The following is a 24,101-nucleotide window of genomic DNA, read 5'->3' on the forward strand; positions in this document are numbered from 1 at the left end:
GACTAAAGATATTTAAGTCATCTCAGAAAGGGGAAGCTTTCAGAGCATTAGGGAATCTAGCAACCAGACCATAAACCCATATACAGTAGGGTGACAAATGGTTGTCACACAAGTCACACTAAGGTCTCTGTTTTTCTCTTTTTCTATTGCACTCCTTTGTGCCCCACTCTTACAGATAGATTTGTATATGTGTATGTATGTATGTATGTATATATATATATGTATATGTGTATATATATATATCGATTTTAAATCTAAATCGGATTTATTAATCAAGACGATGTTAAAAAAAAGGAAAATCGGAAAATGGATTTTCCTTTCTTGCAGCTGGCTGCATTACAGACAGAGCTCGTCTAGTCATCTTTGTTTGGTCAAGAAAATTGTAAATGTTGTCACTTTACTAAACTCAAGGAGGATTTACAGTATCTTTCAATTGCATTTCATTCCCAATAGGGAAATGTGTTTGCTATTCTTCTTTAAAAATAAAGATAAAATATTTGAAACAATTTATTCCATTGTCTTTTGTAGTTTTACCAAAGAAATCGAAATCGAAAATCGGGTTTTCAGAGAAAAAAATCGGGATTTTATTTTTGTCCAAAAACGCCCAGCCCTATATATATATATATATATATATATATATATATATATATATATATATATATATATATATATATATATATATATATATATATATATATATATACTTTATGTATATATATATATATTTATGTACTTTATGAACTTTATGTATATATATATATATATATATATATATATATATATATATATATATATATATATATATATATATATATATATATATATATATATATATATATATATATATATAATGTATAATGTATGTGTATATGCGCATATGTAACTGTAAATGCCCAGGAGACTCATTGTTCGATACTTAACATTAAAGAACCAGGGGAACATGGTAATGACAGAGCAACATACAGTAACGGGCAGATAGAATATTCCGAGTGGTTGGCTCTTGTGCTGTGGACCACAGCTGCTCAGATGAGCCTTTTTAGATATGTTTCTAAACACAGCTTGAGATTTTACCGCTTATTGCTAGTGTGGACTCCACCCTACTCCACACGCCTGTAGTTGGTTAACAGTGATGCTTTTAGTCTGATTTCTGCCTTACGTTTTTCCTAGTATGTCTCGCTAACTTGTTACGTTTTTATCTTTTGCTTCCACCGTATTGCTGTCTGTTTTATTTCCTTCTTCTTCCTCTTTTTCTCAGTGTAACCTTGAAATCACTGTCATACCCATCGCCTCCACACTCCCACAACCCGTGATATTATATTTGCTGCCTCTGCTTTTGTCTTTGAAAATGAGAGAGAAAAAAAGCTATGGTGGAGAAATTATAGAGCAGTAAAAATATACCTCTAAATTATGAAACTATTCATAGTTTCTAACCCTCTGAAAAGTACCCATAATTGAACTTTAACATCTAAGTAAAGTGACATTTCATTTTACCCTTATACAGCAGGGCTCTTCTCTGATCTTTGGGCCCAACTGGTACGTTGCTTAACTTTTGTTGCAAGACCTGTGGTATTTTTCATGCAGTTTTACTATTTTGAGAATGGTATTGAAATTGGAAAATTGTTATTATTTCAGACATGTTGCAAAGGCCTAGACTGTTGTGGTTTTATGGATTCAACTTTCTTCAATATCTGTGTCTGATAGAGTTGCTCAGACTGAGTACCGGTGTGGTGAAGTTTCTGCATAAAATGTGTAATATCCATGCATGTGCACACAGGAATACGGTGAATAGGCCACCTATGTTCTAGCCAAGTCAGGGCTTTATCTGGGGATTGAAATATGAGCTGTATTATGTTCTCCCCCTGTTTCTTACACACCATGTCTTTATAATAGCTGCAGGGGAAGAGCATGTTGGAGTTATTAAGCGTAGCTGAGATTAGAATAGAAGCATAAAGAGGAGTGGGTGTTGGGGTTGTAGCTTAAGATGGAGAGGTAGGAGGAAAGAAGAGGCGCAAAGAAAATCAAACCAGAAAAGTAGAACATTTTGGGAAAGAGGAATTACGAGCTGAGGACTTTTTTGTAGATGTGAGTTGAGCTAGTGAGAATCAACCTACTGTTCACTGCTAGCTGAAACCCACACAGCCAGGATAGGCAGAGGTCAGCATGAGGTAGAGGAGGTGGAGGGAAAACATGGAGGAGAGGGAAAGAGAGGGAGAGGAAGGGGTGTTCATGGGATGGGGGTGCTAATGTGAACCAGCTGTAGAAACTTGACACTTCAAGAGTGGGTTAGAAATGAGAGGTGGAGGAGTGAAAAAAAGAAGGAAAGAAGGGCTGCAGGAAACGGCACACGGTTAAAGAATGATGGAGAAACGAGGAGGGGAAAAATACTTATCCAGCAACACAAAGAAAACCTTGGATACATTTGGAACCAAAACTTTACTTCTTTGTAGAACTCGCTCTCTGTTCAAAAGTGTCAGTGCAATAATTTAGATGAAAATTATTGCTTTTGTTGTAGTGTGCATGGGAGTTTGCCTGGGGAAAAAAATCACATTGCTGTCTATGTTGTTTTTAGCCACAGACAAGTGTGACAGTGTGTTAAGTTAGAGCTTCTTCAGTAAGACACCACTCCCTTACAATAATGTGGATCATGCTCGGCCTTGTCTCTGTGCCTCGGGCTCTACTGATACAGCCAGAAGCTAATAATGAGATCTCTATCCGACAGTGAAACCTGAAGAACAGGGTATCATTTCCTGATGCCAACACATTTGGTTCTCTCAACACTAGCTAGATAGCAGCGATTGAATCTAATAGAATTCACAATTTTCTGCCAGCATCTTTGGATATTCACAAAAGTCTGAGAATCACATCGTTTTTCAAAAGAGGTAAAATAGATCTCTACGTGTCATAGGAAGCAAGAAGACAGAAAATCAATCATTTTCAAATCCAATGGCTTTAAAACACTTTAAAAGTAAGGAAAATATTTCATCAAAGCATACCAGTTTGTTTTGAATTTCCCATCTGTCATGAAGTGGGAATACTTAACTTTGAATTTGTCTCTCATATTTTTTCACCTTTTTTTTTTTTTTTTTTTTTTTTTTTTACACCATAAAAATCTTGCCAGTGAAACATAAACATGTATTAACGTGGAGATGGGATTCTTTATGTGACATCCTGATAATATAACGAATGTCACAGGTCAGAATGGCATGTCATTACTCTGGGAAAAGGGAGTGAAGAGGAAAAAAAGAAAGCTTTTGTAATTCCCAGGACTGCTATCTTGTTGTCATATTATGAGCAAGCCGTGTTTTTGTTCACTGTGGGTAGTCAGATTGTGCGTGTGTATAGGTGTACAGGTCTGTGCTCTGGAGTGTGATAGGAGTTGCACTGCAGACATAAAGATAAACAGAGACAGGGAACCCGGATTGTGGTCATGTCTAATGTAAAGTGAAGATGCATGAAGTGTGTTTTTGAAGATTGCACATTACTTATATATTGTCTTGCTTGTCAGTTTCACCATAAGTGTAAAATGTTTGGGATTTTCTTGAGCATATTTTGAACATAAACATTCTGCTATTTTAATATATGATTTGTTGTCATTTAATTCCATAGAAGAAAAAAAACAACAATAAATCCAACAATGTGTGGTGTTTGTTGTGTTGCTTACCTATTTTTTCCCTGTTGGTTAATAAGACATAGTCTGATCCTTATTTTCATCACTGACTACAACTGTGCATCTGCTTAACGACAAGTATTTGAGACGTTATCTGAGAAGACATTTGGTGACTCATACATTATACTTGAATGTTATTGCACTTTTAGACTTGGTCTGGCATGATTCATGGCTCCTTAGCTTTCCCACGCACTTAAAGCCTAATATCTTCAAGCTGCTTTGGGGTGGAGCGGCCTGTAATAAATGTTAGTGAGATGCAATTAAATATATTTATCATTTCACCTGTTTCATTTAAATCTGGTGTGTTTCCGATATCCATATTGGTAAATTGTTTTCACTAGTTAAAATGAGTGTCTATGTGTGTGTGTTAGTTACTGTGTCATGTATCTGTGTCTTCTGTCGTGTTACCTGAGCCCCTCTGGGGAGCCACGTTTAGAGGTCTCTGTAAGAGGCAGCAACTCGCTCTGTTGAACGCTGTCCCCAGACAGCATGCCACAGACACTTTCAAAGATGACAGAACAAAATATCAAACACATGATTTTACCTGACTAAGGAAAATTGCGCTCAGTAACAAAATAACACCTCTAACCAAATAGTATCTCACATAGGGAAGCGATGAGTGAAAGTGGGACTGACTGAGAAAAAAAAAACAGGAATAGAAAGTCACAAACGGAACATTGTTCCTGATCAGATTCCTAATGGACCCATTGTGCAACAGCATACATTTCTCCCCACTAGCTGCCATGTTGTTGAATCACTAAACTGAAAGAGAAGCCAAATAAAATAGAGAGAAAAGGATGATAACTAAGATGAGAAAAAGCTGACACATATTGTGTAGACTAGATTTGTTGTAACTGGACCAACTAGTGTTACATTTATTAAAGTCACACACGATACTATTTTTTTGAACTTGCAGATGTCAAGATGTTTGCAGCAATCCTGTTCTTCCATCACCTAGCCTGAATAAATACTGGTGCTCTTCACTTGTTTTTAGTTTCTGCTAGGCCCACGTCAACGATTTCCAGATAACTTCACCCTGCATCCTTCTGCTTCTTAACTTCTCCTTTATCAAGTGACCCCACTTTAACCTTTCCGCCAAGCCCAGCTTCTGCCTTTTTTCTTTCTTAGTAGGTTCATGGGGCAACAACTCTGGGTTTAAAACACCTTTTAGTATTCGTAGGGTTGGTGGTCTTATTCCTGTCTGCCTCTCCTGTCTTCGCAGCATGTTTAAAGATTATTTAGAAAAACATTTAAACCTCAAATTTCAGTGGACATATGTCCACGGGTGAGCATGAAACCTGGAACTATAAATGTTATTATTCTTGAGGTAATGGCACTAAAAAAATGCATTAACCATTTGGTGTTGAAACTAAATGAGCCGGCACCTTCTGCACAACCATGCGTTTGCTAATAATCATTCAAAGGGATGTGGTGGTGGTTTCCCACATGTTTCTGTTTAGATCACTATATAGCAGTTGAGACTTTTTAGATACTAGTGTTTTTGTTCTGCAGTGAACTGCAGTTGAACTACATCGTCTTCACCATGTCTACCTGAATGCAGCGAGAAGCTGCCATGTGATTGGCAGATTAGAAATTTGCGTTAACGAGCATTAGGACAGTTATACCTAATAAAGTGTGTGTGTGTGTGTGTGTGTGTGTGTCTTTGCAGATGCTAACATTACTAATATACTTGGGAGCAGTTGTCTGATGTGGTGTGTTACATCAATCTGACTGAAACCTCCTTTGTTTTGTTTGTTTGCATCTCTGTCAAGCACATACACACGTGTCTTTCTCTTTCTCTTTTTTCTGTTGTATTTTTTTCCTTTGAACGGTTGATTAGCTTTAAAACGTTAGTGGTTTGTCTGTATGATCTCTGATGTTTGTGTTTTTGTGTGTCCAGGTGTGTGCCAGGCTTTCTCGGTGAGTACTGCCAGCACAAGGACCCTTGTCAACCTGGATACTGCGTGAATGGAGGGAACTGCTCTGTGTCCATGTCAGCTGGTGTACCAGTGCCAGGTAGCGCTTCATGCACCTGCCCTCTTGGGTACACCGGACAACATTGTCAAACTCCCCAGAACTCCACATGTTACCCAAGCAACCCCTGTGCCAACCGAGGTGTCTGCACCCTCTTGTCACTTGACAAATACAAGTGCGAGTGCGCCAGAGGATGGACAGGTGAGTTCTGTTTAGTTACCTCTCAGGACAACGGACTTGATCACTGACTCATACGAATGTCTTGATTATTAGATGAATTTAGAGTATCCTAAATTAGGATGCACTTGCTTTCAAGAATTTTATAACCTAAATCTTATTGTTTAAAATAGTTCTTAGCCTCTATGTAAATCTAAGTCCAATTTTTAAAGAATTGCTTTCTTTAATATATTTCCCCATTGTTTTATATTTTATCATGGCAACATGTTATAGATAAAAATGAAGAAAAAAATCTCAAACAAAACAAAAGTGGTCATGAGGCAAAGAATAAATGACCTTTTGGCATAGACTAGGTTACGGTTCCAAGAATTAATTAGATTACAATTACTTAAATCTTTTAAATCTTGTAAACATCACAATTTAGTTGCACAACTCCACTGAATAAAGATAAGTGATCGTAGATGCAGACACAGACTCTTTTAACCTAATGTCCTGGAATGATTCATTCACAGTTTAAGATAATGAAATTATGGCCAGTCATGCTTTTCCGTCACAACTCACAGAAGATCTGCCACCAGGGACAGCTTAAGCACTAATGCTAAACTTTTTATGTTGCCCCTCTATGTCCACAGGTCCACTCTGCGAGTACAAGGACAGCTGTCTCTCTAGTCCCTGTGCCAATGGTGGAAGGTGCAGCTCCCAGTCTGGTGGAAGTTACACCTGTTCCTGTTCTCCTGGCTACAAAGGACCTCGCTGCCTTAATGACACAAATGAATGTGCAGACACACCCTCTCTATGCCAGAATGAAGGCGATTGTGTCAACACCCCTGGCTCCTACAAGTGAGTTTACAGTGATCAAACATGAAAAATGTTGCTATATACTTTAAATATTTTCCCAAAGTGTAAAAATGAACAAGCACAAGGGTTTTCTCTGTTCTGAATGAAGGAAATGAATGTAAAGAAATGAACTGTCGTTGCAACAGGTGTATCTGTAAACCAGGGTTTACTGGCCAGCACTGTGAGAGCTCCTATGTACCTTGTTCCCCCTCACCTTGCCTGAATGGAGGCACCTGCCACCAGAGCTCTGAAACCAGCTACTCATGCCACTGCCTCCCAGGTAAGATGATACAATTCAATAGTCTATAGCTAACACACTTGAACCAATGAAGGGGAGGGACAAAAACTGATTACAGAAATGGTGATACTGCAGCTGGTATTTATCTGTAAATACATGTAGCTTCGGTGATTTAAAAATGTTGCATTATGTTGTTTGAGGTGTAAACAGTCTTGATCCTGGGGGCTGTCTTGTGTTAGGTATATTGCTATGTAAGTGGACACAAAAACACAAACAGCTACTGTTTATACGGTACCAAGACATGGTGTAATACATCATACTAAAACAGTAAAATATTTTTACTGTGCTATCCTAATGGACACATACATTAAGCAATAAATACAATGGACAATTCTGTCTGTGTTTGATACCAGGTTTTAATGGAACCAACTGTGAGAACAACATTGACGATTGCCCTAATCATCAATGTGCCAATGGAGGAACCTGCATGGATGGAGTCAATACCTATAACTGTCAATGCCCTCCAGAGTGGACCGGTAAGGAGGGTTTGTGCCTGGTTGTGTGTAACCATGATTGCAGTTGTTTACCATGAAACAGTCCACGTCAAATATCAGCAGTTTCATCAGAACCTGAAAAAGATCTGTGGCTGAATTATTATTTATTTATTATTAATAAAGAAAGTTTTTAAACAAAGCACTAAAAAGAGCCCATGATGGGTAAGCAAACTATTCATTGTATAATTTCTGCCCGGTGGTACTAACAGACACACCATTTTGCTACCCTAAAAGCAAACAATTAAACATTTTATTTTTAGTAATAGTTGAAGTGGCATCTGCATTATATTCTTTGCGTGTTGTCATATTCTGAGCATTTTCCCTGGATCTGAGCTCTTTGTCTGTCCTTCTGAGGCTTATACTACGTACACAATGTGTCTACTAACACACTTGTCTGGCTGATTCATGCCTGCGGTTTACAAACCGGACATGAATACTTTGGCTTTCTTGGGCCTAAGTTTATGTAACACTAATCCGACCATTGGAAGCAGAGCCCCCTTGACAATGGAAATAAAGATTTTACATTAGCCCTGTAGACAAATAACATTATTATGCAATCAATTTTCACTGTATGCAAAAAAAACAAAAAAAAAAACACTTTGGATGCAGAGTATTTGCACAACATTTTAAAATGTTCACTTTTTTCCCTTATCCACAGGTCAGCACTGTACAGAAGATGTGGACGAGTGTCGGCTGCAGCCAAATACTTGCCAGAATGGAGGCACCTGCAGCAACCTGATAGGCAGTTATGTCTGTGTGTGTGTTAATGGTTGGAGTGGACTGGACTGCTCTGAGAACATTGATGACTGTGCTACAGCTGCATGCAGCCCAGGCTCCACCTGCATCGATCGGGTTGCATCTTTTATCTGTTTCTGTCCTCCTGGCAAGACGGGTGAGTTAATGACATACACATTTTTAAAACAAACTTCAGAATATGCTTAGAGATAATCTGCAAATTAAGATATATCATAATAATAATAATATAACAAAAAACAAAACAGAAAGTTGTTTTAGATAAAGATAATACTTAATAAAGAGTAGTAAGATGTAGAGGACTGTATTTTGTGGAAGGGGTGAAGCCAGAAAATGTCTTCTTTTTGTTCTTATTATTAACATCATTATTGTTATGCTTTTTACCATGAAGTAATATGGTATTGCATCTTTGTCAAATAAATATATTTCTTTGAATAATACATTTGTATCCCTAATCTGCTGACGTGGGGCACAATTTATTTTACTTTAGGTTCAACTTTGCCTTTTTTCTCGGTAGAAATTTTGCATCACATTTGTGTCCATAACCCTTTATCCCAGGCTTATGGACCCGTTCTCCAAGAATATTTTCTTTTTCTTTTTAATACCTGTTACATTTCTACTAATTGTGTTGTTTTGTTGTGCTTTTGTTTTCAGGTTTGCTCTGCCACCTTGAAGATGCCTGTATCAGTAACCCCTGTAGAGACGGCTCACAGTGTGACACCAATCCCATCAGTGGCATGTTTAACTGTAACTGTCCACCAGGATATGAAGGCAACACCTGTAACATTGACAAAGATGAATGCAGCATTGGTGAGACAGCATACTAAAGACACATTGTTTCTTTACTGGCCTTCTGTTTTGTTGTCCTTATAAATATGTATCTTTACCCCTTATCAGCAAATACCAACCCATGCGAACATGGCGGTCAGTGTGTGAACACTGAAGGCTCCTTCACATGCAACTGTGTCAAGGGTTATGCTGGGCCTCGATGTGAGCAAGACGTCAATGAATGTGCTTCAAGCCCCTGCCAGAACGATGGCACTTGTCTGGATCGAATTGGAGACTACACCTGTATTTGCATGCCTGGTAAGTTTCTTGATAAACTGTACATTGCAAATTGAATTGAAATTGGCAGTCCATGTGCTTTTGCATTTGACTTTACAATCAGGAAAAGATGCAGAATATAACAACTGGTAACAGGTGCTATTTTTATTGAAAGGCGTATATTTTTCAGGGCTTTACATCCTTTGATTTATTTTTATTGATAACAAAATGCTTGCATTGTTTCACAAAGATTAAAATGGATTTGTAATGTTGTGCTTATCTCTTTTATTTGCTCAAAAACATGGTTCCTAAGAAAATAATGTTGATTTTTCATTTATTTTATAATAGCTGAATCTAGATCCAGATCTAAATTCTCTTTATGTTCTTCACCTTTCAGGTTATGAGGGGACACATTGTGAAACAGACACAAATGAGTGTAACAGCTCCCCCTGTCTGAACCAGGGTCGATGTCTAGACCAAGTCAGTCGCTTTGTCTGCGAGTGCCCAGCAGGTTTGTACATGTAAAGCTGTCATAGTTTATTCTCCTGATGGGTTTTAGTCAACTCAAAGTGAACCTAATACAAAACTAAATAGGCTTCATGGATGCATCACAGTGGTCAGTGTGTTTATCCATATGATGTTTTCAGGCTTCAGTGGTGAAACATGCCAAATAGACATAGATGAATGTTCCAGCACACCCTGTTTGAATGGAGCCAAGTGTATTGACCGACCTAACGGATATGATTGTGAATGTGCCGAAGGTAAGAACAGAGCGCCATGTCAGATTTGAAATACAAAAATAAATGTGAAACTTGTTCTGTGAGCTTGTCTTCTAGTTATTACTTATTCACAAAAATGTTCCTCCCTAGGTTTTACTGGTCCTGTTTGTGAGGAGGATATCAATGACTGCATCCCACCACCATGCCACCATGGTGTGTGTAAAGATGGCATTGCCACCTTCTTCTGCGAGTGCTCACCTGGATACACAGGTTCCATTTGCAATATCCAGGTCCAGGAATGTCACAGCAACCCGTGTCAGAACCGAGGACGCTGCATTGACCTAGTTAATGCCTACCAATGTAACTGTCTCCCAGGAACTAAGGGTAAGTGCTTGATGCACTTAAAAATATTTTTTTCCCACACAATATTTTGTTTATTTCTAAAAATATTTCTATGAAAAAAAATATATATATTTACGCTTGGGCCCCATGAAAGTGTATTGTTGAGAGAACCAGACCCTGAACCTTGATGTGTTGATCTTTCTGTGTAGTTTTCCAACCATTGTAAAGTCTTGAACTTTCTGTGTGAGCGTGCGTGTGTGCGTGTGCGTGTATGTGTGTGTGTGTGTCAGTCACAAGCCTGGAACGAGCACTGTTAACCCATCGTGCTCTGCAGATTAGTGAACTCACTTCATTATGGCTCGTACCGCTCTGAAGGGCGGTACTGCAATTTGTACTGTGCTCACTTTTCTAAAACTAATATCCAGTCACCCTGTCAGGTTTTTTTATAGCTCTCATGCGCCCTCTCTCTGCTGAGACTACAGACATTTCTAATCCGAAATGTCATATTTTAGGATTCCTTTGGTCTATCTCACTTTCCCTTCTTATTCCAACATCTTGCAAATTCTTTTCATTTACATCAATACCTCTACCCCTGGTGGTAAATAATTTAACATTCAAATGAGTTTACGTTTGAAGTTTGTTTTTCATCAGCTTCTTTCTAACACAACTCTTTCAGTTCATCGATCAATATCCATATAGATAAGACAAATTGACTTTTGCCACTTTAGGTGAATCAATTTTCATACAAATATATTTTTTTCCCTTCTTAGGCTTGAACTGTGAGATTAATGAGGATGACTGTGCCAGCAATCCTTGTGTGTACGGAGAGTGCCAGGATGGCATCAGTGAGTACAAATGTGTGTGCTCCCCTGGATACACAGGTATGTTTTTACTCAACACTTAAATACAATTAGCAATGATTTTGAATGTTTCTAAATGGAATTTATATGATACGACTTAAAAACGAGACCTAAGGACTAAAATCCATTTGATAATCAAGGGTGTTCTTCTAATATCAAACATACCTTTTAAATGGCTCTTTAATAGGAGTAACATGTGATGTGGAGATCGACGAGTGCAAGTCCAACCCATGTAAGAGTGGGGGGACTTGTGTGGACAAGGTGAATGGGTTCCACTGCTTGTGTCCGCCCGGCACCCACGCACCTCTGTGCCTGTCTGGGAAAGACCACTGTGCCACTCAGCCTTGCGTGCATGGGACATGTAATGAACAACAATATGGGTATGTTAAACTTGTTCTGAGATAGATAATATGTTCTGGGATTTATTTGTTTCAATGGGATACTAATAATTTAAAGTTTATTATATTGATTTTAGAAATTAAGGGAGCCATGTCTTTGTTCAAGCTGGCATTAATCTGAAAATGTACCACATGACCATTAAACTAATCAGATATGATGCTTATATTAATTGAGGCATTGACCATTTTTGAGGTGCTCAATGTGATTCTGGTGATCCTCCTGCCTAACAACCTGTTCTTATTATAAATAATTCATTTTGCCTTCCTTTCTTTCCCATCAAGGTATATTTGTGAATGTGAGGAGGGGTGGGTGGGAGTGCATTGTGAGCAGGAAAAGGATGAGTGCCAGTCAAATCCTTGCCAAAATGGTGGAATCTGTGTGGACCGACACAAAGGCCACACCTGTAATTGCCAGCTAGGATTCAGAGGTAACACACCCATTTTAGTGAATGATTTCTGAACTGTTTTTCCATGTATCACATTGAAAGAAAAACATAAAATGTAAAGCTCCCCTCCCTGTCCATGTTCAATGCACAATGCTCATTTCCCCTTTGTATTTCACATTGGTTGCAGTCACTGGACCGTGGCTGGTGCAAATATTAGCTGTGTCACAGATCATGCACATACTCCACAAAAGTCTTACACACCCCTACACCTTCTATTTTATCAAAGTTGTAATGGTCATCCATATATATATTTCAGTTTCTTTTTATTTCAGTCCATTAAGATACTAATAGATAGTACAGTGTTAATTATAGGAAATTGATTATGGAATTTAATCATATATTTTTTTACTAATTGCCACAGGCAAAAAAGAATGGTCAACCTCTAAATAAATGTAAAACCTCACAACTTTTAGGACTAAATGACTACTAGCCCAAGTCAGTGTTCAGTGTGACCCCCTCCTGCAGATGTTGGAAGTGCTATCATTTCTAATCCACTTAGGTTTAAGAGAACCAACTTCCTGTATTTTCTTTGTGTATCTTAAATACAAACTAAGACTTTTACCGTATTTTCACGACCATAAGGCGCACTGTGTGAAAAGGCGCACCCTCCGTTTTGTGTGTAATTTTTGGTTTTAAAACATACATACGGCGCACCGACCCAAAAGGCGCAGTCACAGACACGGAGACGCGGAGCTGCACACAGGCGCGCCGAAAACACACTCACGCTGCAGAACAGACCCACAAGCACACAGGTGTGCTTATTTAAAAATAGGACAGGAGCAAAACTTAGTTTGATTGTACTTTATTTCAGTTTTTACATTAATCAAACCCTTCAAAGTCCTCATCCTCTGTTTCTGCATTAAAGAGCTCCGCTAGTTCAGCTGCGCCAGTCCGAATTTCCAGACATGTCTCAGCCACTTGATCATCATCTCTTCATCCAGCTACCCCTTTTCATTCGCCCTTATAATGACTGCGGCTGGAAACGTCTTTCCTCGGTGTCAGTCACTTTCTGCACAACAGTAAATAAACTTTTCATACCCCGTTGTGCGGATCCTCCACCGCGCAGAGCCCGTCTCTCCCCGGCGCAGAGCCCGTCTCTCCCCGGCGCAGAGCCCGTCTCTCCCCGGCGCAGAGCCCGTCTCTCCCCAGCGCAGAGCCCGTCTCTCCCCGGCGCAGATCCAGTCTTTCCCCCGGCGCAGATCCAGTCTTTCCCCCGGCGCAGACCCAGTCTCTCCCCGGCGCAGACCCAGTCTCTCCCTGGCGCGGATCCAGTCTTTCCCCGGCGCAATCCAGTCTTTCCCCCGGCGCAGACCCAGTCTTTCCCCCGGCGCAGACCCAGTCTTTCCCCCGGCGCAGAGCCCGTCTTTCCCCCGGCGCAGACCCAGTCTTTCCCCCGGCGCAGAGCCCGTCTCTCCCCGGCGCGGATCCCGTCTCTCCCCGGCGCAGAGCCCGTCTCTCCCCGGCGCAGAGCCCGTCTCTCCCCGGCGCGGATCCCGTCTCTCCCCGGCGCAGAGCCCGTCTCTCCCCGGCGCGGATCCCGTCTCCAGCCACCCCTTTTCATTCGCCGTTATAATGACTCCGGCTGGAAACGTCTTATGCAAAGTTTTTCTTTTAAAAATCACCAAGCGTTTCTGTCCATCAGCGCGGCAGGCAAGCACAACATAAACCAGTATGTGTGTGTTCGCGGCACGAAACACACCCGCGCATGTCGGGATCCGGTAACGGGGTTTGTAACCGACAGATTCCGCTAAAAATCTCGGAGGTTGAAGTTGATCTGACCTGAGACAGACCCCTGAAATCTCTGCTCCCAAAGCGGGTGGGAACCAGGTCAATCGGACCCGCTTTGGGAACCAGGAAGTCGGGCTGTAAGCAGCGCGGCGCTGCTCCACTCATCACCGCGGCTTCAACTGGGGAATGTGTCCGGTTCCGACCGACCGGGACCGGAGGAGCGCACCTTGACTGATAGCAGGGGCTCCCGGGGACCGACCAGCGGGATTTCAGCCGGATCTGTCCCGGGGATGCGGCGATCGGACCCCGCAAACCCACGGCAGGTGCATGCTCGGTTCTGACATGCAAAACACACGCGCGCTGCAGAACACTCACACACAAGTGTGCTTATTTAAATAGAGCGGGAGCAAAACTTAGTTTGATTGTATTTTATTTCACTTTACACATCAAGCAAATCCTTAAAAGTCTTAATCTTCTGTTTCCGCTTTAAACAGCTCAGTGGATGGTCTCATTCAAGTCGCAACTCACGGGTGCTTCACCCGCCCCCTTCTCTTTTTACCATTCACATGGTGGCCGGCCTCACATTACCGTAATTCAGGTAATAGACACGGCGCACCGTTTCAAAAGGCGCCCGGCACATTTTAGAAGAGGAAAAAAAAAAAAAAGTGCGCCTTATGGTCGCGAAAATACGGTACACAGTACCATGTCTTTTTGTGCTGTGATAGTCAATCCTGCAAGAGAAATAACATTGTTCCAGATGATGACTGCAGAGAAAATTAAAAGGAATATCACCTTTGCTTTCTCCTAAGGTGACAACTGTGAGAAGAACATAAATGAGTGTGCATCAGGGCCTTGTCTGAACCAAGGTATCTGTAGAGATGGAATAAACAGTTACACGTGCGAGTGTAGGGCACCATTCAAAGGTTAGTGATATGCACCATCTCATCTATTTAGTTTCACATCATACATGCTACCTTAAATATCATTGCAGTAAAAAATGTATGTCATTGTTTGTTTGTTTTTTTGTGGTAAAATAGGTGAACACTGCCAAAATGAGCAGGATCCTTGTGCCTCTCATCCATGTGAGAGGGGAGGAGTGTGTCTTCCATCTCCAGATTACACTTCTTATACCTGTCGATGTCCACCTGGTTGGCAAGGTATTTGCTGGGAAGATATATGACTACTATATTATTACAAGAGTCATGTTCTAACAAAGATTTATTTTTTAATTCAAAAGGTACACGCTGCAAAGAGGACGTGAATGAATGCACACGGAACCCTTGCAAAAATGGTGGTCGTTGCATAAACAGTCAAGGGAGCTATATGTGTGACTGCACACGTGGATACAGTGGGCACAACTGTCTGACTGACATTGACGACTGTTCACCAAGTGCGTTTCATTTCCTTTATTTTTAGTGATCTTACTTTCTTTAAGTAGCATTTCATTGCCTTTGTGTCAAGTATTCCATTGTAATATTCTTCAGTGTGTCATACAGGGATTTTTCATGCAACAAATTAGACTGAGGAGCTGTTTCATATCATCTAGTTTTATACTGATGGAAGCTTTTCCCTAAAAAATGTGTTTTCCTGCAGGGTTGAGACATTGCTTTTGTCAAGTTACAAATCATGTCCTCCTCATTGTGTATGAACCAGCCGATTGTGTTCAATCACTGAAGGTCAAAGACACTTGTTCTGTGTTTTTGTGATATCGCTGGCGGATTGCTACAATTGGAGTTTCAAACCTCAAATACTGTACATCAAGGTCAAGCTTGTCTGGAAATACTAGTTTCCATACTTGTAAAGACATACAGTTTTGGTCTCAGACGCCGAGGCAGCATGACAATTTGCTGAGCCAGCTGCCCTGATCATTAGACGTTGAAGATATCCCGAACCTCAGTGAACCTTGTACATCATATACCCTGTACACCGTGGGTCCTGAACGGTGGTGTATAATGTTCAAGAGCTTGTTTAGTGTTTTCTTGGAGGAAGACATTTTAAAAAATGGTAATGTAACGGCCCTCTTTCCTCTTTCTTTATCTGTTTAAGACCCGTGCATGAACGGAGGCTCGTGTGTGGACAAAGTTGCAAGTTTCTCCTGTGACTGTCGCCCGGGTTTCGAAGGGGAGCGCTGTGAAACTGAAGTAGATGAGTGCGCCAGCCAGCCCTGCAGAAATGGGGCCACATGCCAGGACTATGTCAACAGCTTTGTATGCAACTGCGAACCAGGCTTTAATGGAATTCAGTGTGAACACAACATCCCTGAATGCACTGAGAGGTGAGCCCTGGAGTCAGCACATGATTTGTATAACCTCTGAGTTATTGCAGCTCTTAATTTTTCTGTTCTTTTATCTTTATTTGTTCCTAGATGACCACTAATTAAAAAATATATAAATAATGCTAATAATTCCTCTCAACTGATTGGAAATGAGTCCATGTTGGTTGTATACTTAAGCTTGAATATTAAAGCTTTTTTTTTTGATGAGTATGTTTTTTTGTTCCTTCTAGCTCATGTCTGAATAATGGGACCTGCATCGACGACATCAATACCTTTTCTTGCCGTTGTCGTCCTGGCTTTTATGGGGTTTTCTGTGAGTATGAACAGAACGAGTGCGACTCTCAGCCCTGTAAGAACGGAGGGACCTGCACCGATGGCCTGGGCACTTACCGCTGCACCTGTCCCGTGCGATACAGTGGACTCAACTGCCAGGTAAACTGTCTGTCTGCCACTGCAAAGACACTCTTATGCATCAGTTGGGACTTGCATGTTCTTACCGGTTTTAAGTTAAAACTCCAAGACGTTACCCAGAGTGATTGTTTAACAAGAGTATTTCATAAACATCTAGGTAATTCAAAATTCAAATTTGAAATTCAAAATACTTTATTAATTCCTCAAAAGGAAATGAATGTATTTAATGTATTTGACTTATAATTGATTAAAGTAAATGGACATAAGGTCAACAGTCATAAAACTAAATTATTTTTTCTTCAATTTAAAAAAACAACTTTTGCCTATTATTAGCTTCACTTATATTACATAAGACACAACAAATTGCCTTAATGATCATTACATTTACACACTGATGTGAAGTCTTTCTGTCTGTGTATGAATCAGAGAGCAGCAAGACAAGTGACCAGCTTGCACAGAAATATATTTAGATTGTCTTGAAAGGTCGCTATAGTTTTCAATAGGTGCTTTTTGAAAGACAAAATCATGAAGTAAATACTTCAGAGCTTTTCTAACACACATGATTGTGTAATGATACAGTACGTACTGTAAGAGCGGAGGGGTTAGTGTCGTATGTGAGAGTGGCTGTTCATTAAAAAAACGCTAATATTCATTTTTGTATACAGCTATAAAAAATAAAATCCTGGTGGAAAACAAGGTCGTGGTGAATTACAAATATGGCTTTTGCTAAAACTGAGATTTTAGTTTGGTTTACAGCCACATGGTTGATTAGCACATAAATTGTTTTTGCAGGTCAGAAGGAGGATTTTGGTTCACATAACAGGGTGGTTGGTAATAGTTTTTAAAAACGCTGCCTGTGCGTCCCTGCTGATTAGTATTTGCATAAAAGTTTGGCCCCTAACCATTCTCTTTATTTTTTTTGTGAACAGAACTTTGTAAACCTGTGCAGCCAAGTGCGCTGTCACAACGGTGGCTCTTGCTCTCAAACTGGAACTTCCTGGAACTGTCACTGTCAGATGGGATGGACAGGACTATACTGTGACGTACCCAACATGTCCTGCCAGGACTTTGCTGCCAGGAAAGGTGAGGAACTATGTCACTATGTCAGCCCGTGATCCAAAGTATCCTACGTCATGTGTCAAACTGTGTCGCCCTATGGTAATGCTTGGCTGCCACTCGAGCAGGCTCACTAGTGCTTCATTCATACGGTGACTGAGTAGAAGTAGGAAGATGAATTCAGATTCAATTTAATTTTCTTTATATAGCATCTATTACAACACAAGTGTTCTCTAGGTCCTTTCCAGAGACCCAGAACATGACCCACGAGGAATTATTACATAAAAATAACCAATGGCAGGTAAAACCTTAAGCCAAGGGATAGATGTGTATAAGGCTATACTCTGCTCACATCCAGCCAAATGCAAAACCAATACGACAGTGTTTCACAATAAAGATGGATAAAATCCTAAAAACAATGCAAAAGTTGCTTCATGTCTTTGGCTTCAATGACCAAGTCTGATCCCAACCGAAAGAGTATGCCTTTCATTTACCGAAGATAGAAAACCCCACGAACAAGCAGCAGCTGAAGGTCTGGCAAAGCGTTTCCAAGGAGAAAACTCAGAATTATGTGATGCTGTGGCTCCAGTGTACATGGACTGCAAAGGATTTCAACCAGATATTGAAACGTGTGATTATAGATGTGTCATTTTGTCCAAATACTTTTGAGCCCCTGAAAATTGAGGTACTCTAATTAGGATGGTTATAATTCCTAAATGGTAAATGTCATATTTTTGTGAAACTTCTTTAATGAAAGCTGTCTACACTCGCAACTTAAATGTAATAAAACTATCAAGACCAGATGTTGATTTATTTTTTTAAATTTTCAAAGTAATTTTAATGGCATGATGAGGCAAAATTATAAACCCCTTGTCTACATACTTCCGTACATACTGTAACTGCATGCTTCCTTTTCCAAATTACTGAAGGGCTGGAAGTGGAAAGTGTGTGTAAGAACGCAGGGCGATGCATCAACGTAGGAAACTCCCATCGGTGCGACTGTCAGCCCGGATACACGGGCAGCTATTGTAAAGAGATGGTGGATGAGTGTCAGTCAAACCCGTGTCGGAATGGAGCTACATGCAAGGACTACCAGGGCACATACGAGTGCATGGTAAGTGTTTTACTATCTTTTGTGATTGTATATGTTTGTATGTAAAAGTGGGTGATGGGGTAAATGTTTTGGTACATTTCATGTTTACATTTTATCTTATAGATAAACACACAATAAACCTCTTGTCTGTTATTCCATTGCTTCAGTGCAAACCAGGTTATCAGGGGGTGAACTGTGAATATGATGTTGACGAGTGCCACTCTAAACCCTGCCTCAACGGAGGGACATGTATCAACCTCATCAACCGTTTTACCTGTGCCTGCCCGCCAGGAACACATGGTAAGTCTGCATAAGCACAAGTCAGAGGATTAAACTATTTAGATCTGGGGTCCGTTTCACAAAGCAGGTTTAGTGAAAACTCTGAGTCTGTTAACCCTGAAATGAGGGAAACTCTGAGTTTTCCGTTTCACAAAGGGAGGTAACTCAAACCAGAGAAAGAGGAGTAACTCTAGCCTGTTTCACAAAGAGGGGTAACTTAAACTCTTGGTCAGTTACCGTAACAGACGCTCTGAACCTAACCTGGTCGGGACCAGGTTTATTTCAGCGAACCTGGAGTTTCTCTCTGTCTCCTCCCTCAGTGGCGTCAATTCAGCCAATGGGTCTTTACGCATCCGTTTTCTGCACCACGGACAGCAAGCGGCAGAGTTAGAGCAGAAAAAGCGTATCTGACAAACGCAATTTAACTCATTCATTCATTCATTCACTATGTCAGTGCAACAGTATCACAGGGACATCCGAGTTTAACTTCAAACAGTTAAAGTCCAAATGCAAAAAGGAGAGGGAGAGTAAAAAAAAAGTCAAATATTTCCCTTAAACAGATGTATAAGAGGATTTATATCTTACTTTGAGATGAACTTGCATAATTAATCCATCAGTGGCTAACAGCCTCGTTAATATATTCTGGACCCATCACTTGCCTTCTTTCTTTTTTTTTATTGCGTGGTTGTCTGCTTCCTTTTCATTTTTGTAAGTTAGTAACACTGCAGAGCGCACTAAAAACCAGATTGATAGCGACCGACCACTGTCGTCAGGGACGCTGGGACTTTTCAAGATATGAGGGGGGGTATACAAGTGTTGGGATAGATAATACCTACTGAAATCCATCATGTTGTTCTGATATGCATTTTTAATTATTTTATATGTATGAATTAATAGAATACATCAATACAAATAGACACAGAGTAATTCCATAAATGTATTTAAAAAAAAAAAACATTTACATTTTCCCTTGAATCCGAGGTGTGGCAGCTGCCATACCCAATTGACGGCCCTGATCTAAATGACAATAAAATTTCATTTTTTTTTCCCAAAATATGCTCTCATACTCGCCATATGCACGTATTAACACTTCTAACTCCAGTGGCGTGAAGTATGTGGATCTTGAGATGCAAACTAATGTTTCCTCAAAGGGATTTTGTAAATTGAAAAGATAAATAAAGTTAAAAAGAAAAAAATGAAAATGTATGTCGCTCTTTTGTGTCGCCGGTTGCCATGGTGAATCCTTGTATCAGCGATCTACTGATGATGGCTTTTTATTTCCCTCACGCTCGCGCTTAACTTGAGGTGAAACTACTTAGAGTTCAGTTAATTACCTCAAATCCGCTGTTCTGGAACCGAAAACTCAGAGTTTCGGATCTCAGAGTAGATCAACTCAGAGTTCAGGATTAGACTCAGAGTTTGTTGAACCTGCTTTGTGAAACGGACCCCTGGTGGAACAAATGCATGCTGTTGTCTCTGGAGCCTGATGGGACATAAACAAGAAATACATTATTTATAATTAAGCCTAAAGGTTTATTCTCTTGCATTTTTTAAAAATATTTCTATCTTTTAAGTTTCTTCGAGAAAAGAGTGGCAAATAGAAAGTTCTCATTGACAGTTTTAACTTAAAAATTTGACAAAATGAGGTCACATATTTTACATTTCATTTAAATGAAACAGTAGAAGAAAGAAATGTACTATTTCTATTCTATAAATCCATAGATCTATAGTCCATGGTGTGAAAAACATTAAGAACAATGAGGCATTTTATATGAATTAAACATTTGTGCTTGAATATCATATGGGGTAAATTAAAGCCTAGGAAGGTGATTACTTCTCTCAATGCGTGCTTTAGTATCTGTCTGTTCACTGCTGTGCAGGACTGCAGTGTGAGGTGAATGAGGACGACTGCGCTCCTAAACCTGGCTCCTCTGAGCCACGCTGTCGTAACGGAGGACAGTGTGTGGATGGCGTTGGCCGCTACACGTGCTCCTGCCTTCCAGGGTTTGTTGGTGATCTCTGTGAGGGGGACGTCAACGAATGCCTGTCTGGGCCGTGCCATGCTCCTGGCAGCCTGGACTGCGTTGAGCTGGTCAATGATTATCAGTGTCTCTGTCGCCTTGGATACACAGGTACACTCATACTAAATGCTTGGGTAACACAATGGCACCACAAAGGCTATTCTTGGTGTGAGAAAAACAGAATCAAGCAATCAATGCACTTTTTTACAGTATTTCAAGTGTTGCAGTTGTTTACATCCCTTTACCTCCTTGTGTTTGTTTATCCTTCTTTTCCTCACCTTTTTCCCTCAGGTCGCCATTGTGAATCCATGGTGGATCTGTGTCTGTCTAAGCCCTGCCGTAATGAAGGTGTCTGCTCCATGAACATGAGTTCTGTACACGGCTACACCTGCTCCTGTCCTCCTGTAAGTTTTCTTCAGTCTCAACTTTCTAGCATCATAACATAACATTGTCTGAAATAATTTACTTCTTTCTATGCTCACTTTGCACTCACTGTTTTGTCAAAATAATCCATAAATTGTATGCATCTTTGTTTCTGTCTCTTTTTATGATGTATAGCAAAGATTAGGGCATGAACTGAATGTCAAATGACATGAGCTTGATTTTTCTGTAATGTCTGGGCACCAACAATCTGCACCAAATGTTCCTGCCAAGGACATTTTTTGTGATAAGTTCATGTCAGTTATCAACAACTCTGAAGTAGCAAACAGATGGGCCACCAAAGAAAATGTTGAACTAATGAATAAAATAAAATAAAATAAAATAGATCCCAAAAGCCCTCAATATTGCCAACAGTCTCTGTCTTGTCCAGTAGATGGATTTGGCTCTTTGTTATTATTATTTCATGGCACAAATCTCACAATGTTCACAATAAACCTGCACAAAACCATAACTTGAAAAATTCAGGTTTGTTCCTAGCAAGTACTTTCCTTCTTTTGCTTTATCAGTCTTTTCTCTCTACATTCATGTGTTTTCCTGCACTAACCTCCTGCTCCCTCTAAACTCTCATTCTTGCTTCAGAGGGCCACACCATGGCTCAGGTATAGTAGAAACAGATCTGCAGGAATCACTAGATACTCCTTGTAGAATAGCTTGAAAATCATCATCAAAGTTTTGATTAAACTAAAATTGTCTTTAAATATAAATACATCACAACTTATTAACCTTGTTATGTTTCATAGGGCTTTACTGGATTCAGCTGTGGTGAAATAAAAGACTACAACTGTGCAAAACTGCGTTGCCAGAATGGTGGTCGCTGCATTGAGTCCTCAGGTGGCTACCTGTACTGCCAGTGTCAGCCAGGCTTCAGCGGGCCACACTGTGAGAATGCGCAGAGGTGCTCCGTGACTTGCAGAAATGGGGGAACCTGTATCAAAGATCCATCCAACCCATTCCAGCACAGCTGCCACTGTCCCAATAACTTCTACGGACAATACTGTGAGACCCGGTTAAGTCAGCAACCTATTCCGAACTGCCCTTATCCGCAGTGTAAACAGCAGGCAGGAGATAAAGTATGCGACTATCAATGCAACATCTATGAATGTCAGTGGGATGGAGGAGACTGCTCGCTCAACAGGTTATGGCCATGGGAAAACTGCACCGCCAGCGTGCCCTGTTGGGAACTCTTCAAGAATGGAAAATGTGATCAGGAGTGTGACAATCCTTCATGCCTCTTTGATAGCTTTGAATGCCAAGAGACCAAAACAGACTCCTGCAAGTATGTGACTTTCCTCAATTTTTACTGGTAATCATTGTTGCCGTTACAAAATTAAGTACAAATAGCAAATCCCCCATGTATCTTGTCACTTGTATTTGTAGGTATGATAAGTACTGTTCGGACCACTATGGCGATGACATCTGTGACCGGAGCTGCTACAATGAGGCTTGTCGCTGGGATGGCCTGGACTGTTCCACTGCTATTCCACCCAATTTGGCTATGGGCACACTGGTCATTGTGGTTCGGCTGCAGCCAGAAGAGCTACTTGGAGACTTGGGCCGTTTCTTACGGTGCCTAAGTGCCCTACTGCATACCAACGTGCGAGTGAAGCTTGATGATAAGAATAAACCAATGGTGTACCCATACTATGGAAAGGAGGATGAGCAGGGACGACATGCCCATAGGAGTAGAAGCAAGCGGGAGCTGGACAGGGAGGTTATAGGGTAAGTTCATGATAAAACACTCGTAAAATTACTCATCTTTGAAAATGAAGCATGTTTGTTTAAATTTTAACTGGTGTTATATTTTTTTCAATGTAGCTCTGAGATGCACCTGGAAATCGATAACCGTGAATGTTCACAGACCTCGGCTCAATGTTTCTCCAACACTGATGAGGCTGCATCCTTCATCATAGCAGCACACTTTAGGGATGAAGTGCCTTACCCTCTGGTGTCTGTAGAGAGTAAGTGGGCCTCTCATGCAAAAGTTATAGAAATGCATTATGTTTTATATTCATGTGATTTCTGATCTTTTGATCAAATCTTACACTAAATGAATATAAGACAAAAAAAACCCATCCTTTTCTATAATGCAGGTAATCCAACTGTGAAGTCTGAAGTACCATATCTGATGTACCTGGTTGGAGTAGCTGTGGTGGTTATTCTCCTTATTCTGGTGCTGGGGATGCTAGCAGCCAAGAGGAAGCACAAGCATGGTGTTCTGTGGCTGCCTGATGGCTTCTTAGCAAATAAAAATGACAAAAGGAGAGAGCCTGTTGGACAAGACGACTTCGACATGAAGTCAGTATATACACAGTATAAATAGTTTATAAACTAAAATTAAATCTATAAGATCTCAGTGACAACTCAGTTGTGTCCTGGTATAATGAAGGGAAGAATTAAAGATGAATGTGTTTTTATTCTCACATTAGGAATTTCAAGACAGGGGATGGAGGCATGATTGACGGAGGTCAGAATCAGAGATGGCTTGAAGATGAAGTCCCATCCAAAAAACCAAAAGTAAGTGGCAAATAATCTGGGCTGTATAGTACGACATGTATGCTGCATGTGCTACAAGAAAAAGATCTGTGTTGCAAATGACTTTAAATCTCAGTTCACTGGTACAATGAAAGAAAGAACCACGTTCTGTGTGTGAGGAAAGCGTATGCGACGTTGCTCAGTGGCACGCTGTGAAATATATTAAAGATGAAGTCCATCATTTGTTTGCCAGCCTTGCATTCAACACAAACAATTCCTCCCCTGAGAGAGCGACTTTCATATCAAGTGTCTCGTC

General features: G+C 40.4%; 1 protein-coding gene across 1 annotated transcript in view; it reads left to right on the forward strand.

The window, feature by feature from the left end:
• Positions 1-24,101, forward strand: part of notch2 (notch receptor 2) — a 56,200-nt gene that overhangs the window by 25,592 nt on the left and 6,507 nt on the right. Inside the window, exons 3-30 of the mRNA XM_061737668.1 lie at positions 5,568-5,842; positions 6,451-6,658; positions 6,802-6,935; positions 7,307-7,429; positions 8,106-8,339; positions 8,855-9,010; positions 9,098-9,286; positions 9,642-9,755; positions 9,892-10,005; positions 10,114-10,347; positions 11,076-11,186; positions 11,353-11,545; positions 11,846-11,991; positions 14,547-14,660; positions 14,775-14,894; positions 14,975-15,127; positions 15,784-16,012; positions 16,243-16,444; positions 17,353-17,506; positions 18,409-18,593; positions 18,740-18,872; positions 20,732-20,983; positions 21,164-21,276; positions 22,054-22,589; positions 22,691-23,032; positions 23,129-23,271; positions 23,404-23,608; positions 23,740-23,827. Of these exons, the coding sequence (XP_061593652.1) occupies positions 5,568-5,842; positions 6,451-6,658; positions 6,802-6,935; positions 7,307-7,429; positions 8,106-8,339; positions 8,855-9,010; positions 9,098-9,286; positions 9,642-9,755; positions 9,892-10,005; positions 10,114-10,347; positions 11,076-11,186; positions 11,353-11,545; positions 11,846-11,991; positions 14,547-14,660; positions 14,775-14,894; positions 14,975-15,127; positions 15,784-16,012; positions 16,243-16,444; positions 17,353-17,506; positions 18,409-18,593; positions 18,740-18,872; positions 20,732-20,983; positions 21,164-21,276; positions 22,054-22,589; positions 22,691-23,032; positions 23,129-23,271; positions 23,404-23,608; positions 23,740-23,827 (5,200 nt within the window). The remainder of the gene's footprint in view (positions 1-5,567; positions 5,843-6,450; positions 6,659-6,801; positions 6,936-7,306; positions 7,430-8,105; positions 8,340-8,854; positions 9,011-9,097; positions 9,287-9,641; positions 9,756-9,891; positions 10,006-10,113; positions 10,348-11,075; positions 11,187-11,352; positions 11,546-11,845; positions 11,992-14,546; positions 14,661-14,774; positions 14,895-14,974; positions 15,128-15,783; positions 16,013-16,242; positions 16,445-17,352; positions 17,507-18,408; positions 18,594-18,739; positions 18,873-20,731; positions 20,984-21,163; positions 21,277-22,053; positions 22,590-22,690; positions 23,033-23,128; positions 23,272-23,403; positions 23,609-23,739; positions 23,828-24,101) is intronic.

Source organism: Cololabis saira, chromosome 13 (genome assembly GCF_033807715.1).
Source record: "Cololabis saira isolate AMF1-May2022 chromosome 13, fColSai1.1, whole genome shotgun sequence".
Taxonomy (NCBI): domain Eukaryota; kingdom Metazoa; phylum Chordata; class Actinopteri; order Beloniformes; family Belonidae; genus Cololabis; species Cololabis saira.